The sequence below is a fragment of the Eumetopias jubatus genome, unplaced genomic scaffold (genome assembly GCF_037043125.1).
Source record: "Eumetopias jubatus isolate StellerSeaLion01/CBP00866 unplaced genomic scaffold, mEumJub1_p1.0 scaffold_10, whole genome shotgun sequence".
Lineage (NCBI taxonomy): Eukaryota > Metazoa > Chordata > Mammalia > Carnivora > Otariidae > Eumetopias > Eumetopias jubatus.
In genome coordinates this window covers 76038065-76055583 of record NW_028274816.1, presented here as the reverse complement: position 1 = coordinate 76055583, position 17519 = coordinate 76038065, and the positions used below count along the sequence as shown (strand labels likewise).

The 17519-nt window shown below is 54.9% G+C and overlaps 1 protein-coding gene across 6 annotated transcripts in view; it reads right to left on the bottom strand.

Moving 5' to 3' along the window:
• Window positions 1-17519, bottom strand: part of GAS7 (growth arrest specific 7) — a 192731-nt gene that overhangs the window by 24492 nt on the left and 150720 nt on the right. For all 6 annotated transcript variants that reach the window (XM_088027970.1, XM_028125074.2, XM_028125076.2 and 3 more), the window contains 3 exons: window positions 15505-15590; window positions 6945-6998; window positions 246-335 (listed from right to left, as the gene is read on the bottom strand). In XM_088027970.1, coding sequence (XP_087884096.1) covers window positions 246-335; window positions 6945-6998; window positions 15505-15590 — 230 coding nt within the window. The remainder of the gene's footprint in view (window positions 1-245; window positions 336-6944; window positions 6999-15504; window positions 15591-17519) is intronic.

The following is a 17519-nucleotide window of genomic DNA, read 5'->3' as shown; positions in this document are numbered from 1 at the left end:
TTTCCGTGTTGCCCTGAATGAAAATCCTGTTGATTCTCTGAGATTTAGAGAATGATCTGGACTCCAAAGAGGGTCTTAAATTCCTGCCTTGGATCCTAAATCCACCACCAGGTTTCAACAGGAGAGGACCCTCTTTTTTGAGCTCCAGACCCTTCATGCCCTTCTGGGTGTCCACTCCTGATCCTCAGGGGGGGAGGGCGGGGTTGGGGATGGTCACACGGTGGGGGAAACTGAGGCACACTTACCCAGAAATAGTCACAATAGCTCCACTCGGTGGGTTTCAATAGCTGCTGTTCCAGCATCGTGTCTGGGTGTGGAAACGTCACGCAGTTTATCTGCAGGGCACAGAACAAGAAAGGAAACGCCTTGTCTGGGGGGTTGGGAGCAGCTGGGAGGGCTCTGCCCCTGGAACACAGCATTACTGAGGTTGACCAGAATGCGCACTGAAGTCCTGGGATGCTCCAGGGGCCCGCATTTCAAATGAGGAGCAACAGTACTCACACCCACCCCAGAGGGGCTGGAACCGGTCCCAACACTCTGAAGGGCAGTGTAACAGATCTGTCAAAACCGCACACGACCTGAGCCCCCAAACCAGTGACTGCAATTCAAAAAGCACGCCCCACGGATGTATCTGCGTGTGCGTGCAATGAGGCACACACACGGTCTTTCAGACCCATCTGTAGCAGCAAAAACACAACCCCACTGTCCATGAGCAGGGGAGTGGTTAAACAGAGCACGAGACGGGGAAGGGGGGCACCTCTGGGATTTGCATGGGCAGCAGAAGACACCGGGAGAAAGTTCTTATGTGTTAATATGGAAGGTGCAGCACGTCCTATTATTAAGTGGGGAAGAAAAAAAAACAAGATGTAGAATGGTATTTACAGTATGCCTCCATCTGTGTAGAAAGAGAGGAAGAGGAGAAAATATGTACACATTTGGTTATTTATCTATAGAATACTTCTGGAAGCTGATAACCTCACCTCCTTCCAGAGAAAGGAACTACTCGGCCGAGACGTTACCATGTGCGTTTTAATCACCATATGTATTCTACAAAGAGAGTTGAAAGCGATCACGCAGGGTGTGTGCTTGGGGCTGGCCCTTGCCCAGGAGAGGGCAGTGCAGACATTCCTGGGGCCTGTCTCAGACTTTCCTGCCCAAGCATGTTCACGGTGTCCCAACTTTCCCTGCCAGGTGGAAATGGTTTTACCACTGCTCTTGCTGGTGTCGCTTCAAGCCCAGGAACCGCTCCTGCGGAGCCTGTCCATTGGAGTTCTTTGTCCGTAAGCCGCACCGCGGAGCCGCCTGATGTTCGAGGCGGGAACTGTGCAGAAAACCCTGGGGTTCTGGACAGAGGCCTCAGACTCTCATGTGAGGCAGCCGTGCAAACGGGTGAGATTCCCGCCTGCCCAGAAATTGCAGTTTGGGGTGAGGGTGACCGGCCTCCGCTTTGGGAAGGGGTGGGGTCTGCGGAGATCTGTGCAACGAGCAGATTCCTCTGGGCTCCTGCTAGCTGTTGGCAAGCCAGCAGGAGGAGTCCAGCGGGTCGCCCGTCAGGTGACACAACCCGAGAGAGGCTGAAAATTGGGATGAGTGTGTGAAGCGTCTCCATGTTTAAATGTTGGCACGTAATTCAAAGCTAATGGGAATAATAGCGAGGACAACGTCAATGAATGACAGCACTGTGTAAGGCAAAGCGGAGTCAGGCCCAGGGGCCCCCAGCCTTGACCTTGGGGTTCAGGGGCTCACAGGCGGCTGAGTATATGTAGCACACGCATCGGCCCCCATCCTGCCCCGGCTGCCAGGGGCCCGGGTCTCGCTTACAGTCCCGGAAGGACAGCACGGGAGAAGTCCCAGCCCAGGACAGGAGCCCCCTCCTCTGGGATACACACGCCTGGTGGCGGGAAGGGCCGAGATGCCCACTGCAGAGGGAAGCAGGGAGGGGTAGGAAAGACCAGGGGTTAGAGGTGAGGGGGATGGGGAGGATAAAGACCCATCCTCTACCACTTTGTCATTGCATCTACCACTTTGTAGGGGACACCGGTCCTTGGATGGCCTGGCCAGGGACCCCCGGGTGCCTGCCCCCTGCCTCCACCAGCTCTGGTTTGGGGATGTCTGCTCCCAGAGGGCCCACAGGGACTTCCCCAGTGCTCCTCCGAGCTCTGCACCCCCTGGTGGGCAGCCCGAGAACTACACGCCCGCCAGCCCCCTGGTGGGGAGGCAGCTGTAACCACTGGGAATCCCTGGGGAGCCCTTCCCTCAGGCACCCCACCAGGAGCCTTGCACATTCCCAGTCAGCATCCCAGCAGCCCCACGAGCTGGGTACCCTGGGCCTCATTTGACAGGAGGAAACGGAAGATCACAGAAGCTTAGACTCTGAATCCGGGCTGGGCTGACAGCAGAGCTCAAACCTCAACCGCACTGCTATTCAGAGGAACGCTTGCTCGTCCGCCGAACACATGCAGACATTTCTCACGTGCCCCTCGCGATGCTAGATCTTTCCAGCACTTTGCACACATACATTTATAATTACACTTCTCACGACCGTTTAATCGGCCAGACTGTCTGCTCCATGAGGGGAGGGAGACCCTTTCCCTGCTGTTTCCCTATTCCCTGGCAAGCACAGGCCCCCGAGGAGTGCCCTGAAAGTGTTTCTTGGTGCAATGACTAAAGGCCAGAGGCGGACGGAATGGTCTCTGTCCTCAACGGTTTTGTAGCCTCTCAAGGCAGGCAAACAAGTACAGAAGTTGATTGCACGACTTTGGGATGAATCTACCACTGGGGTAAGCACGGGTGCTGGGACCGCAGGAAGGCCTGGGGCTTGGGGAAAGGAATCTGAGCGAGTTTCAGGTGAGGGTTAGGCAGACAGCGGGTGGGAGGTACAGAGGGTTGCAGGGAGGAAAAGGGCCCGGGGTCTGAGGATGCACCCACAGCAAGGGAACGCAGTTAAACTGAGGCTGGAGGGGGACCTTGCAGGCACGGGAGCCCCAGAAATGTCCAACAGGACAGTGACCTTACTGGGCTGCTGGTGGGGTGAGCTCTCTGGAGGAAGAACACGGACCTCGGCCACCAGGGAGCCTCCCCAGGGACTGGGAGTCGTGATGGTGGCTCCGAACCACGCAGCAGAAAGGATAAGCAGAGGAACAGGAGAGAGTGTGCAGGGAGACCTCCCAGCACCAAGAAGTGAGCTCAGTTACTGTCGACCTGGGGGCGATTTTGCTCTCTCACCACCCCACCCCCACCCGGGGGCATCTGGCACGGCCAACGGGAGACATTTGTGCTTGTTACAAAATGGAGAGGGCACTGCTAATAGCCCCTGGCAGGTAGAGGTAAGCATCCCACCATGTGCAGGACCGCCCCCCACCATGAAGAGTAGCCAACCGAAAAGATGAGCGAGAGGGGAAGCTTTCCCCATGGAAACCTCCAGGTGTGGACTCCCGTGCCCCCCTGGGGGACATTTTCCAGGTTAACACCACCTCCAGGACAAAGCCTGCCCTCTTCCCAAAGCCTCCCTGGGCAAAGCACGAGCCTCGATGGCATTCTCCTCCCCGAAAACACGGGGGACATGCTAAGGAACTGCCTTCTGCTCCGAGAAGAGCTAATGACATACCAGCCATTGCCCTAAGTGCTTTACCCGCCAGGCAGGTGCCATTATTATCCCCGTTCTACAGAGGAGCAAACTAAGGCACAGAGAGGTTAAGTAAGTTCTGCAAGATCACACAGCTTGTGTGTCACGGGAGAGTCCGTGTCTGAAGTCAGGCAATCCGGCTGTTGTTAACCCTTGTCACGCTACCTTCCACACCCCACCCAAGGCAGGGGCTCGGGTAGGAAGGAGTGCTCTACAGGGAGCAGGAGAGGGGGTATGCCTCTCAATGACTACTGTTTGGGAGAAGTTCCGGAGCCACCCCCACCCTCGCTCCTCCTGAGATCACCGTCCGCGACCAGTAACATCTTCACGCTGACATCAACTGTTTTCTCCAACCCTTAGATACGCAGAGTAAGCCCCTCTCTTCCCTGAGGCTCTGCCAGGGCCGCCCTGCACAGGGGAAGCCCAGCCCCCCCCCCCACTGAAACTCTCCGGGGTGTTCTAAGGGGGCTGCAACCGCCACTTAAGGCCCTGGCCATAACATCACAGCCGCTGAACACACCTGCGACCCACTCGAGGGGGCTGACGTGGGGAGTCCTGAGCGCATCCCCCGTGGCCCCCAGTCCTGGCCCAGCGCAGAGCTGGGTCCTTCACCCACCTATCTGGCAGCTGGCTCTTAATTTGCTGATGTGGGAGGGTGTGGAAGAGGAGAAGTCAGAGCAACAGGGTCTGCGGAAGCAGAAAAGACCCCAAGGGCTCACCTCTAGCCCACCGGCTCCCCCCACCCCGCCGCGATCCAGGGCGTCCCATGCACCACAGCGGGAAGCGGAGGCTAGAGGCCCCCAGATTTCTCCTTCCAGGAGAGGAGTGTGGCTTTGTCGTCATCTCCTTGGGAATCCTCTAGATTTCAACCCACCCCACGGCCGGCCCTGCCCGAAGCTTGCTCCAGGCCAGCGCCGGGAGGGGAAACTGGAATGTCAGAATTAAGTTCAATCCTGGCTCCTCAGCCCCACCTGGAAGCACCGTCCTTTGCTGCTCAGCAAGCATCTGAGCAAATGCCTGAAAACGTCTGCTCCGTGGGATCTGACAACACGGGAGACTGCTCACCCCATCCCCACTCACCTGTGCCCCGGGAGCTGGGCACTCCTCCATCCCCCAACCCCTTCCAGTGGCCCTGCAGGGTCTGCTCCCTGGGAAACTATGAGCTCTGGAGGATCAGAGCCCAGAAGGAGGGCTGGGAACAGGGCGGCAGCGGGGGCAGGGGGGCAGGGGGGCGGGGGGGTGGATGTCGAGTGCTCTGTGGACAGGAAAGAACAGCAGCTTAGACGCAGGCCTTCACCCATCTCAGCTCGGACATGTGAGGGGTGTCTGGGGCCCCCTGGGTGGGCAGCCGGGCAAACCCAGCTCAAGGCCTGGGCTCTGCTCCTCGCCTGCTCCGTACCCTCTGGCCAGGCCCTCCTGCCTGTGGTTTCGCCAGCAAAAATTCCCGGAGGCTTAAGTGTTTATTTAAAACCCCTGGGGTTGTTGATGATAATGCAAATGTCCCGGCTGGACCCCAGATCAACTAAGTGTCGGTCTAGGTAGGAAGGAACCCATCGAGGAACTTGCATTTTAAACACGTGTCCCAGAGGCTTTGGCTGCGGACTCCACTTCACAGGCTCGCTCTGAGAAGCTCGGATTTAGGTCGATGGGAAGGCAGAGGGAAGATGAGAGGCGGGGACAGACAATGAACTGGAGAGGAGACTCTGACCAAGCGCCAAGCTCTGGCCCAAAGCCAGGGCACAGCAGGTGACTCGCCCCCCCCCCCCCCGGGGCCCCCAGGACCATCCCCATCAGCCAAGTGCCTTCCACTTTACATTTGTTCTTTTCACTTTTCTTCTACAATTCGAATATACCGCCCTCCCCTTCTTCTCCCTCCTTCTGCCCTGTTTCTGGGAATTTTAGGGGGCTCCCACTTTGCCTCTGGGGCGTTTTGTGGCCCTTTGGAAATGAGGATGATGCCCCCGGGAGGTCTGCCCCTGGTGCCGGCTCACGCCCTGCCCCAGGCCCTGTGCTCCTCCACAGGCAACCTCCACAGGCGGGGAGAGCACAGGTCTTGAATCCTGATGCACCCCAGCCAGGCGAGGCATGGCTGCCTGCCTCAGTTTTGCCATCTGTAAACAGGGTCGAGAAGATGAGTGAGCACTGAGCGCTTACTACATGCCAGGCTCTGTTCTAAGTGCTTCCGCCATACAGACTCATTTAGTCCTCACCCCACCCCCAGGGCATAGACACCCACCGTCTCCCCATTGTACAGATGTGGACACTGAGGCACAACGGGGCAGAGAAACTCGCCCCGGGCTTCTGTGCTGCTAGGAGGTGTTTTAACAGACCCTCTGGCTCCAGAGCCCTTGTTCACAGCCACCACGTGAGGTTGGCCCTGTCACCTCCACCGCACACAGCGAGTGGAGAGCTCAATGAGCCACTCAGAACACTACCGGTGCATACTCAATGCACACCAAAGGGGCAACAATTATTGCTGATGTCACTGCGTACCCAACCCTCTCTCTTCTTCCAGAGCAGGATTTTCAGCCTGCATGAGCCAGGGAAGCATACCCATTCTCGGTCTCATGTCCATGGGGGTGGTCAGAGTGGCTCAGAACGGCCCCTACTGGAGCCTGGGGGAGCAGGTCCCCCATTTCCAGCTCCCCTGCACTCGCAACCAAGCGGCACACCCAGAACCACACTTCTCACATCTCTAGTTCTTGCAGCTGGAGCAAGGCATTTGCCCCCTTTCCCCAACACAGGGCTGGAGTATGTGTGTGTGTTCAGGGGGCCCTCCTCAGCTTGGCTTGCCCATGAGGGCTCGGTGGGCTTCTGGAAGAGCCCCAGGAGGCGGGCTGGCAAGAACTGCCTGCTTCTGTCCGGAACTCTATTCTTAGGGTGCTTTCTCTTGTTTTTAACTTTGACACCTTCCACAAGTCACCCCGCACGAAAACAACCCCGCCGTGGCTATAATTTACATGTCACGCCGCTGGTGCCGAGCACGGTCCACCCCCTCCAACCCGCCTGGGCATATGTACCCCCCACCCCCACCGCCTGCCCTGACTTCTGCATCATTCCCACCCCGCCTGCACTCGGTCACCCGGAGGGAAAAAAGTGAAAGGTGAAATTAACAGAAGGCATGGGGAGGGGGTGGGGGTAGGAGCAGGGGTGGGGGTGGGAGGCAGGGGGAATTTCCACAACATCCAAGCTTGGAAACTTCCCAGATGCCAGGCTTTGGGCTTGCACTCGGCGGTCCACATTGCCATGGCAACCACCCAGCATGGTAGAAGAGCCCCAGCTTGCCCCAACCTGTGGGCACCCAGCAGAAGTCGCTTACCGTGATGGTGTTTTCCTTGCTCTGCTTTTTGCTTGGTGATGAGGATCCCAGGTTCTGGGGAGAGAGGCAAAAGACATCATCGAAGCTGTTCTCCATACTGGACATTTCGGTCTTCTATTCAGGCTCCCCGAAAGCCCCCGTGCTGGGGTAGTTCGGGGACGCGAGTGCGTGCTCCCATTAACCCTTATGTCACCATATTCTGGAAGAGGGCAGGCGGGAGTGCCCCTGACCCCACGCTGCTCCCGGGGGGGGGGGGGGGGTGGCCGGGCTTGCAGGCGAATGGGAGGAAGCCTCCAGCACAGGCTCTGAGGGAACTGCTCCAAACCAGGTCTCCCTCCTCTTCTCCCAGTCCCTGATTTGGGGAGTTAACCCCTCAGCTGCCCTCTGCTGGTAAACCGTTCGGCGTGCCGCCTGCATCCTCAACCTACAGAAGCTGCCTGGGGGAGCGGAGAGTTAAAGTAGGCCACCACCTCCAGGCACCGGGGACTCAGAACAGGACTTCTGATCTGAATCCCCCGGGGTCTGACGTATCTAACCTTCAATCCGTGCACCGTGCACAGGGGCGCCCGGCCACCTCCGGGACGTGCTGCTCTCCGACCCGGAGAGGCAGGGGGGATCTCTCAGCACAGCCGCCTCTCCGCTTTCATTCATTCAGCCTTTGGATTGCCTTTTTATGTCTTCCCGCTGCCAGCAAATAAACCACTGTCCCAAATACCTCCAAACCCACGGGTGCTAGGCAGCTTGCCCCAGTCCCAGGATGATTCTGGTACAGAACATTAAGGCTTAGGCTAGAAACACCACATTGGTCACAGGAGCCTGTGACCCTAAAGGGGAGGAGGGCCAATTCTGGGTCTTCGTTGCCCCATTATTAGCAGTTACATTAGTGATTCAAGAGGCTCTCCGAGCAGGGCATGTGATGGCCACTCCCACCCTGAGCCACTCAATGAGTGGGGAAGCAGGCTCACCCCAAGGCACAGTCGGGGGCCATTATAGGCCTGTCCTGGGACCCACAGCCTTCTTTCTCTGATAGAACCTCAGGACGTGGTTGTCAGAGAGGCTTCTCCAGCCAGCCTCAGGGGACCCGATTTGGGGTTGGCACAGCCCCGGACCACTCGCAGGATGAGCATCTGGGTGTGGGGGTCAGCCCGGCCTCAGGACCCCCTCTGCTCACCACACAAAACAGGACCCCAAATCAGGTCCCAGCTGCACCTCCCAGAGCTGACCCAGCAGCTCTCTGGGCGGGGGGGGGGGGGGAGGCGGGAGGGGGCAGCGCCTCTGAAGCAGAGTCTGGGGGCCTCCCTTGGGGACACACTGGTCTACGTTCCGTCATTCATCAAGGCTCCCCTACTTCCGGTAGCTGGTATAGCAACCCCAGCAGGCTCTGGGGCGACTTCAAGCTTGTGACCAACCACAGCTTTGACAGACATTTTCAAAGCATCAACGCATCCAGCTTCGCCTACCCTGGACCCTCCCGAGCTCTCAAGTGGTACGCCAGGGCATTTGCCCAAACTGGGCCAACCTGGGAGGACGATGGAGTCCGCGTGGTAGGGGCTCAAGCTCCGCTATCCTGTGACAGGTGCAGGGCTCTCTTGCCGGCTCATCCATGCCAGGAAGGGGGATGAGGGAGGGGAGCCTCTGGTGTGGTCAGTGGAGGAAATTAGAGCCCCGGGCGGAATATCTCTTTTGTCTATATTCTTCCAGCTCTCCACTTTGAGGCTGGCTGTTTTCCAAGTGTCTCTGCAGGGGTGGAGAGAGATCTCCATCATCCACAAACCTGGATTTGGGGACCACTGTGTCCGAGGCTCTATGGAATGAAGCCGGACATAGAGGTTGTCCTTCTCCCTGTAACTCGGGCCAGGACGGGAGTGCGAGTAATGGCATTGTAAGGGCACGTTCACCGTGTGGGTGTTGGCACCTTCCCACTCTCTGCCCTCCTGGTGATGCAGTCTCAGCCAGGGCTGGGCAGGGGGTGACCCCAGGCTCCTCCAGGCACCTTGGGCTCTGTGCTTGCTGCCAATGGCCCGTGGCTATTGTTCCGACATCATCCACATAAATCTATGTCATATATATGCACTATATGTCCCTACATCACACACACACACACACAGACACACACACACACACACACACACACACACATCCCAGTAGCACTTCACGAAAGGGCCCCAAAGGAATGACTCCTCCATCACAGGGAGACTACCTACTAGCTAGAAGTTGGTTTCTAAATATTATTCCGTACTAAGAGGAACCGGGCTCCTTGGAGAAATAGCTCATTCTAGATGAGATGTCAGGTCGATCTGGAACATCTTATTATTCTGGGAGGTTAGAGACCGTGCAAAGAATGATGTGATCTCGCAAAAGGACCCAGGCGCCTGCAGAGAGAAGTTCCAACAAGCCAAATTTGGGACAATTTGAGCATGGTTATGGATAATGACTACAAATGAGTAACTTCAAAAGGCAGTGAGAGAGAGGGGGGGAGTATTTCTTTATGGAAGAATGCCCATAAAAATGGATAAAGCATCACAAAATCACCATTTGCAAACCCCAACGTCAAAATGGATTCAGGCCACGGTCACCAAGGATGCTCAAAGCATTGAGTGAAAAGCCTGTGAAGGAACAGGAGATGCCCATGGTCTCACACGATCGTCCCCCCGATTGCTGGCTAATTAAAAAGGGAAAATGTACCCTTGCAAAGGGATCATCGCATTAACCGGGAGCTCAAACTCCCGGTTAGCATCGCTGGTAGGGTGCTAACCTGGGAGGCCCCAGGTGGTAGATATTCGTGCCAGAGATGTTAGCCCCGAGTCTAAGCATAAGAAAACAATTAGACTAAGCATGTGGGTTATTCTAAACTGAGCTGGTCTCTTCCCAAATAGAGTCACCAGGGGTTAAGACAAAAGACCAAATGTATGGCGAATACAGTCTAGATTAAAAGAAGCTAAAATCCAGAAATGAGATGAAATCGTAAATCGTAAATGGAATACTATTTGGCCATAAAAAAGGAACATGGTGCTAATACACCTGCAACATTCCCGGACCTTGAAACATGGTTGTAAGTGCAAGAAGCCAGACCCAAAAGACCACATGGGGTGCGATTCCACGTATATGAGCTGTCCAGAAGAGAGGCAAATCCATGGAGACAGAAAGTAGATTAGTGGGTGCCAAAGGCTTCTGGGGATTCTTTCTGGGGTGATGAAAACGCTCCAACACTGATCATGATGATGATCGTGTAACTCTGTGACCACCACGCTGTGCATTTTAAATGGCTGAATTGTAGGCTGTGGGAATTATATCTCAATAAAGCCCCCAAAACGGAAACTAAAGAGATCCAGCCAACAATGTATCCACGTGAGAAACCGGAATGGACCCTGGACTGGGGAGAAAAGCAGCTATAAAAGACATACTGAGGACAAACGGGGAGTTTGAGTAGGAAGTATAGATACTAGATGAAAATACCCAATTAATGTCTTCTCATGTGGGCTAACCTACCCGTTCATGTTTTCCCCTGGAGAGATATGCTCTGAAATGTGCCCAATTAAAACAAATGTCAGGGGGTTCCTGGGTGGCTCAGTTGGTTGAGGGTCTGCCTTTGGCTCAGGTCTTGATCTCAGGTCCTGGGATCGAGGCCTCTGCTCAGCAGGGAGCCTGCCTCTCCCTCTGCCACTCCCCCTGCTTGTGCTCTCTCTCTCTCTCTCTGTCAAATAAATAAAATCTTTTAAAAAGTAAAATAAAATACACTATATCAAAAACTAATGATGTAATGTATGGTGATTAACATAATAAAAATTTTTTTTAAAGAAAGTAAAATAAAATAAAACAGTATGTTAGACTTCGCTTTAGAATAATCCCAGGGAAGGAAAGAATGGGGGTATAAATGAAACACAATTGGCCGAATAATCGTTGCGGTTAAATGATTAGTCCCTAGGACTTTATTATAGCATATGCCGTCTACTTTTCTAAATGTTTGCCAATGTGCATAACAAAAGTTTTTTTTTTTTTAATGTCTTTTGCCTATGATTCTAGAAAGTTTTTCTCCTTCCCTTTTTTAAAAGTCCCTCCCCAGCCTGGTCTCCTCCTCTTGCCTGGGTCACTCTGCCATTACTGGGAGGTGAGAGCCCCGGGGGGTGGTGAGCTACAAAGCGGTGCTGGGTAGACCCACGAGCCTGGGCTGGGCACAAGCGGCGGGGGGGGGGGGGGGGGGGGGGGGGGCAGAGGGAGAGGGAGAAGCAGGTCTTTTGACCCTGTCTCCCAGCCCCGTGAATAGCCTGGGTCCCACCTCCTCGGCAGGCGGGACCCAGGATGAAACCTCTCCACGACTTCCCGGTACGGCTGGAACAAACCCAAGCTCCTCACAATAGGCCAGGGCAGACTCCTCCAGCCCCTGCCCCCCTTCCGCCCTCCCTGCACTGCTGATTCAGGAAATCACAGCCCCACTCAGCCTCTGTGAGTTCGTCGAAACCGCTGCTTTCCTTCGCCTCCGCTGGGCATCCACATGTGCTGTTCCCTCCACCTGGAAGGCTAGTCCCCACCACCACCACCCTGGGCCAAGCTAACCCCTCAGCCACCTGTCCAGTCTTAGCTTACTCTCGCTTCTTCTGGAGCCCGTCACTGACATTTCCAGCACCCCCTGTGGCCACCCGAGCAAGTACCCAGAGCACAGACTTCCTCCAGCACTTACCACGGCCGACACGAAATGATCATTTATCTCCTGTCTCCTCCGGCACCAGTTACAAGCCTCCACCAAGGCAGGGGCTCTGACTGCCTGTGACTCAGAGCCTGGCCACGAAGGAGACGCTCAAAGGAACACGTGTCGCTGGACTGAGGAGGGTCCCCGTTAGGTGGGTGAGTCTCAGCATCTTACCTCCACCTCAAGCTCCCTTCTCCAACGGGACCCTGAACTTTCCAAGCCCTCGGTCCCACCCCCTCTCTCCTCTCCCACGTAGGAAGCCAGAACAACGGAAAGGTTGGTCACAAAAGGGCCCGGGTAGGGTAGGTCACTTACCCAGCCCCGTACCCACTCCACATGCACAGGGATCAGAGGGATCCCACCACCGGCGGGCAGGCAGGGGACAGGCCAGGACATGCTTCTGCCAAGGAGGCCAGCAAAACTCAGCCTCTGATGTCCCAGCCTCCCAGGCTGGTGGGCCCCATTTATCCAGGATTGGGGCAGCCCGCCCCAGGGTTGCAAGCCAGAAACCTCCACTGGGTGGCACCAGATCACCACCACCTGTGCCCAGCCATCTGGTCTCCCAGGACTAAGGTAGGAGCAGGTAGGCACCCCCTGGGCTGCAGGGCACCCAGCCGGCAGTCCTGCCCATGACAGGGCACAGTAGGGACACGTTCCTCCCGCCACCAACATTCTAATTTCCCTGATGAGTCTGCTTAAGGGGGAACAGCTCACAGAAAAAAGAACACACAGGGCTTTGAGCAAACCCTGGGCAAGCCGCTTAACCCACCTCCAACCCTGTATCTCAAATGGCCCTGTGTTCATTTGCTCATTCGTTCATTCTTCAGGTACTACTACGCCATAATTGTTATCCATTGTAACTGGCAGCCTGGGACCGTGTGAGTAAACACTACACTCGCCAAAGAGCACTGTATATACTTTTGGGGATCATTTGTTGGCGGCACTCCCTGAAACACTAAAACTTCTCATCCTGGGGGGGCCTGGGTGGCTCAGTCGGTAAAGCGTCTGCCTTCATCTCAGGTCATGATCCCAGGGTCCCGGGATCAAGCCCCGCAACGGGCTCCCTGCTCCGCGGGAAGCCTGCTTCTCCCTCTCCCTCTGCCCCCCCCCCCCCCCCCCGGCTTGTGCTCACTCTCCCTCTGTCAAATGAAGAAATAAAATCTTTCTAAAAAAAAAAAAAAACCTCTCATCCTATTTCTGCGATTGGCCCGCACGCTGCGTTATTTTTGTTACTTTGATGATATCTCAACTCTCCACGTTATCATCCGGAAAGAATCCACTCCACCTGCTCCTTAAAGCAGTTGCTCCCTGCCCTCTCCTGGGTCTCCACAGCTGGCCTACCCCGCATCCCCAAGTACCAGCACCCTGCTTCTCATAATGTGCACGGTACCTGCCTTCTACTCAAGTAAAATGTGTTCCTTCTAAGAAACGTGCAAGATCCTGCAAAGTATAAAGAAAATAGAAAGTACTTTAGACCAAGGTTTCTCAACCTCAATACCACTGTATTTTCGAACTGGATAATTCTTTGCTGCGGGGGCGGTCCTGTGCTGTATGGGATGACTGGTCATATTCCAGGACCCTCCTCACTAGCTGCCAGCCAGGAGTACCCCCTCCCCAGCCGTGACAACCGAAATGTCTCCAAACAAATGTCCCCTATGGAGAATCAGTCTTAGACGCAGATAGGACCAACATCACCGTCCTGATTTCTTTTTCTTCTACTCCTTTGTCTTCACGAACATGTGGATTTCCTCCTCGCAAGTAAGACTGGCTGTGTATGGAGTGTGCGTGCTGCTTTTCCCACTCAATATTAGGTTCTCAGTCTTTTCCTAAATTCATGACATTTTCTTCAGAAATGGGCTTTCTCCTGCCTGCATCAAAGAACAGGCTGGCTATGCGGGGCCAAAATCCACTGTACCCATCTCCCCTGTTGCTGGACAGTTCGGTTGGGTCCACTGCTGCAGAGCCGTAAATAACGCTCGAGGAAAACGCTTCCCAAACAAATCAGAATCCCTGAATGTATTCCAAGAACAGATGCTGAAGGGCGATGTTCCTGGGTCCAAGCAGAGAAGGTTATAGCAATAAACGTTAAAAAAAAAACAAAAAAGTTCGGGAACAACTTCACAGTATTTTGGGGCTGGGGGGTAGCGCCAGCTTGGTCAGGTTATGTGATAACACAGCAGAATTTAGGCTGGTGTCTTCAGAAAACAGTCCACAGTCAGGTGGTAAATCAGCTTCATGCCAAATAGATTGATAGAGGCTGTGTTGCAAAGGCCTGCGGCGGAGGGCTTGGCAGAAAACACACAATACCGGGGCTGTGTGTGATGTGTGCCATGAGCAGGGGCGTGAAGGGGGCGTGCGCGCGCACACACACACACACACATGTGCGCTGTGCACTATCGACCAGGCCCAGATCCTCCTCGCTCAAGGCACGGTCTTCTGACCAGCATCACCGGCATCCCCAGCGTCATCAGCATCCCCAGCATCATCAGCATCACCAGCATCATTAAGCATCATCCGGGAACTGCTTGGAAACAGAACCTCAGGATCTTTCCTAGACCTCCGAATCAGAATCTACATTTTAACAAGAGGCCTGGGTGATGATTGAGTCCATCAGAATGTAAGAAGTTTCCGCCCACACGGACGTCCAGATTCTTTTCCAGAGCACTAGCCGAACCGAACCTGAGCCCAATGCTCAGCCTCCTAAGACCACTTCATGAAGCTTCCAGAAAGGAATGCTCTTGCCTGCATTAAAGCTGAGTGTTACGTTTTAGCCGACTGCAGCAACAGATCATGAGGCCTTTCTTTCTGGTGCACAGGACCCACCGTTGGGGGTAACAAGCAGCTACTCTCATCCTGAGCACCGGCAACTATTACAATCACCATCATCATCCCTGGGGCCTGGAAAGGGCTGACAGAGTCTGCAGCCCTCATTAAGAACATCTCCTGGATATAACTGATGGACAGAATAAATAAGCCAATCCTCACGTCCTTAGACACAGCTTTACACAACTCAAAACACCAAGGGGCTCAGCATTGAGGTCCAGACTGACCACTCAGGATTCATGTCACTTGCACGAGTCGCTTAAGCAGCCTGAGACTCGGTGGCCTCGCCTTTAAGACGGGAAAGGTACAGACAGCTGTCTGCACAGGTGTCAACGGATAGGATGAATGAGAAAACAGGATGGAGGGCGCCTGGGTGGCTCAGTTGGTCAAGCGACTGCCTTTGGCTCAGGTCATGATCCTGGAGTCCCGGGATCGAGTCCCGCATCGGGCTCCCTGCTCGGCGGGGAGTCTGCTTCTCCCTCCGACCCTCCCCCCTCTCATGTGCTCTCTCTCTCTCTCTCTCATTCTCGCTCTCTCAAATAAATAAATAAATAAAATCTTTAAAAAAAAAGAGAAAACAGGATGGAAATGAATCTTAAACCATTCTCCCGTTTCCTCCCATCCCATCAAGGTCTTGCTGCTATTAAAGGTGAGAAAACATTTTATAGAATTCCGTTCTGAGTGAAGTTTGGGGCGGGGAAAGGGGGTGTGTAGAAGAAGGAAAGTGGCCTGGCCCCATCCATATCCTTAAAGTGACAGAAACCGAGACGGTATTTAACAGGAATCCAGACGGCAGGATGGACCCCTCTGCCCCAGCGATGGTTACAATCCCCCACCATCACCCCACTCCAACCACCCTCAACTTCTAGAGAAAACCAACAAACCCCAATCGCCCCCTCTCCCCCAGTCACGGTACACAGGAACGACCCAGATATACCAGCCACTTTCTACTTGGGGCACACCCGGGCTGTGGTCACCTGGAGCCCCATGTGGTGCTGTCTTCACGACACCTCCCTGGTGACCCCTACCTCCCATAACACGACCCCTTACCTGGGAATCACCGGTGGATTTTCGGACACTCATGTGGGCAGTCTCGGGAGGGTGCGCTGGGGTCCCTGCCACGTGGTATCCATTCACTGCGGGAAAGAAACACTGCTCAGATGCCATGCCAGCCACACACAGGCAACACCAACTGCCTGCAACCGCGGTCCCTTCCCCCACGTCACTGTCTGCCAGCCTCTGAGATGTCTCGCTCGGCCAGGACCATCTCTTGGGATCTGACCAGGGTTCGCGGAGCTGGAGATGGTCCGCAAGCATCTCTCTAATCCCCAGCTCCCAACTGTGCAGCTCTGGGGGGACCGCGTTTCTTTCTGAACCAGAGACGGACATGCTTCCGTGACAGGAGGTGGGGTCACCGCAGTCCACAGCCATCACTTGAAAATGCCACATCAGTTGTGGCCACTGGTGCTGACGCCACGGAGGCAGGCGGCCCCTCCACCACCTGGTGGCATCTCCCCAGAGGAACGCCCCCACCCTCGCCCTCACAGCACTGTAATACCAGTATAGAATGGAAAGAGCACAGGGTTTACTGGTTTCTGTGAAATTTGGCTTTGCTGATTAATTGAGTCTCAGTTTTCCTAAAGTTAAAAAAAAAAAAAGGAAAAATATTCAAGGCTGCAAAATTCTACCCCCATGACACTCACTCATGCTCCCAAGGTGAGCTGATCAACCTGCTCTCTTATGGAGGCGGGGGGGGGGGGGGGGGCGGGGGCAGGGCTGGCTTGTAGCATTTCCCAGGTTCCACTGGGAAACTGCCAATTCAAAGCTCCGAACACCCCCACAGGCTCCTGATGCCACAAGTATACATGCGACCCGTGCAATCTCGGGTCCCAGAGGGGACACTGCTCTCTGCCCCCTCGCAGACATGGTTACGTGAGCTTAGGGAGCAGTTCCTCCTCTGTGAGCCTCAGCTTCTGGATCTGTGAAATGGGGATAATCCTCCCCAGTCTCCAAACCTACTCAGTTGGCATGAAAATCCAATGGGGGCAGTATACTTGCGAAAGGGGGCTTTAGTCATTAAGTAATTCATGAAAAGGGGCGAGGGACAGATGGAGGGAGGGAAGACCACTTCTTCTGCTCCTGCATCCAATCGCCTTGAGCCCCAAGCCTGCGTGAGCTCTAGTAGACACCAGGGAAGCATGCTTTCCGCATGCCCCAGGCTTGGAGGAATTGCTGGAACATACAGACTGCACAGGTCGAACCCAGGACCCCAAGATCATGACCCAAACTGAGGTCCAACGCATGCATGGCTCTTGTTGGGAGCATGCTGCAGTGTGGCAGGAAACAAGGGGAGAGGTTGGCTGAAAGTCACTAACATCTACTGATCTGCTGCAGGCAAACAATGGGGTGATGAAGCAATGGGGGTGATGAAGGCCACCCCATGTGGGAACCGTTTTCATGCTGGGGGATGTCCCCCACTCTCTGCCATTTGCAGTGAAAAATGCAGTGCCCCCTGCGAGCAGAAACACAGACGCCCCCCTCAGCAGACCCCTCTGGGCAGATGGGCTTCTCCCTGATCTGCAGGGCTGGCCTGATACCTTGGAAGTGGGTGGGCACAGACACAGGAAGGCGACAGAAAACTGGGCATGTGGCTGGCCCCCAGTGCAGCGGCTTGGGGAAGCAACAACCACCAAGAAATTAACCCGCATGGCCAGTTACAGCCCTGGTCTGCACTCAGGCCCCTCGGCAGCCGGTTACATGCTGATACTATACCCATGAGCACGCTGGTGTAAGGGGAGCTGGGGGTGTGATTCGAAGAGCATCATGGAATGTTGAGGGGATCGAGGAGAAGCTACTCAGGTCAGCATCAGCTATGCCAGGAAGGGCACTAGGCTGATGATAAATACAACCCACAATGAAGGCATAGCATTCGAGAACTGTCATTTATCAAACAGCATAGCACTGAAATGGATAAAAGACATATGCCGGAGAATCTCAAGACGACAGGAGAAAACCTTAGTTACACCGCTTTCAGTCGATGACTGAGTAGACAAAAGTGAGGATGT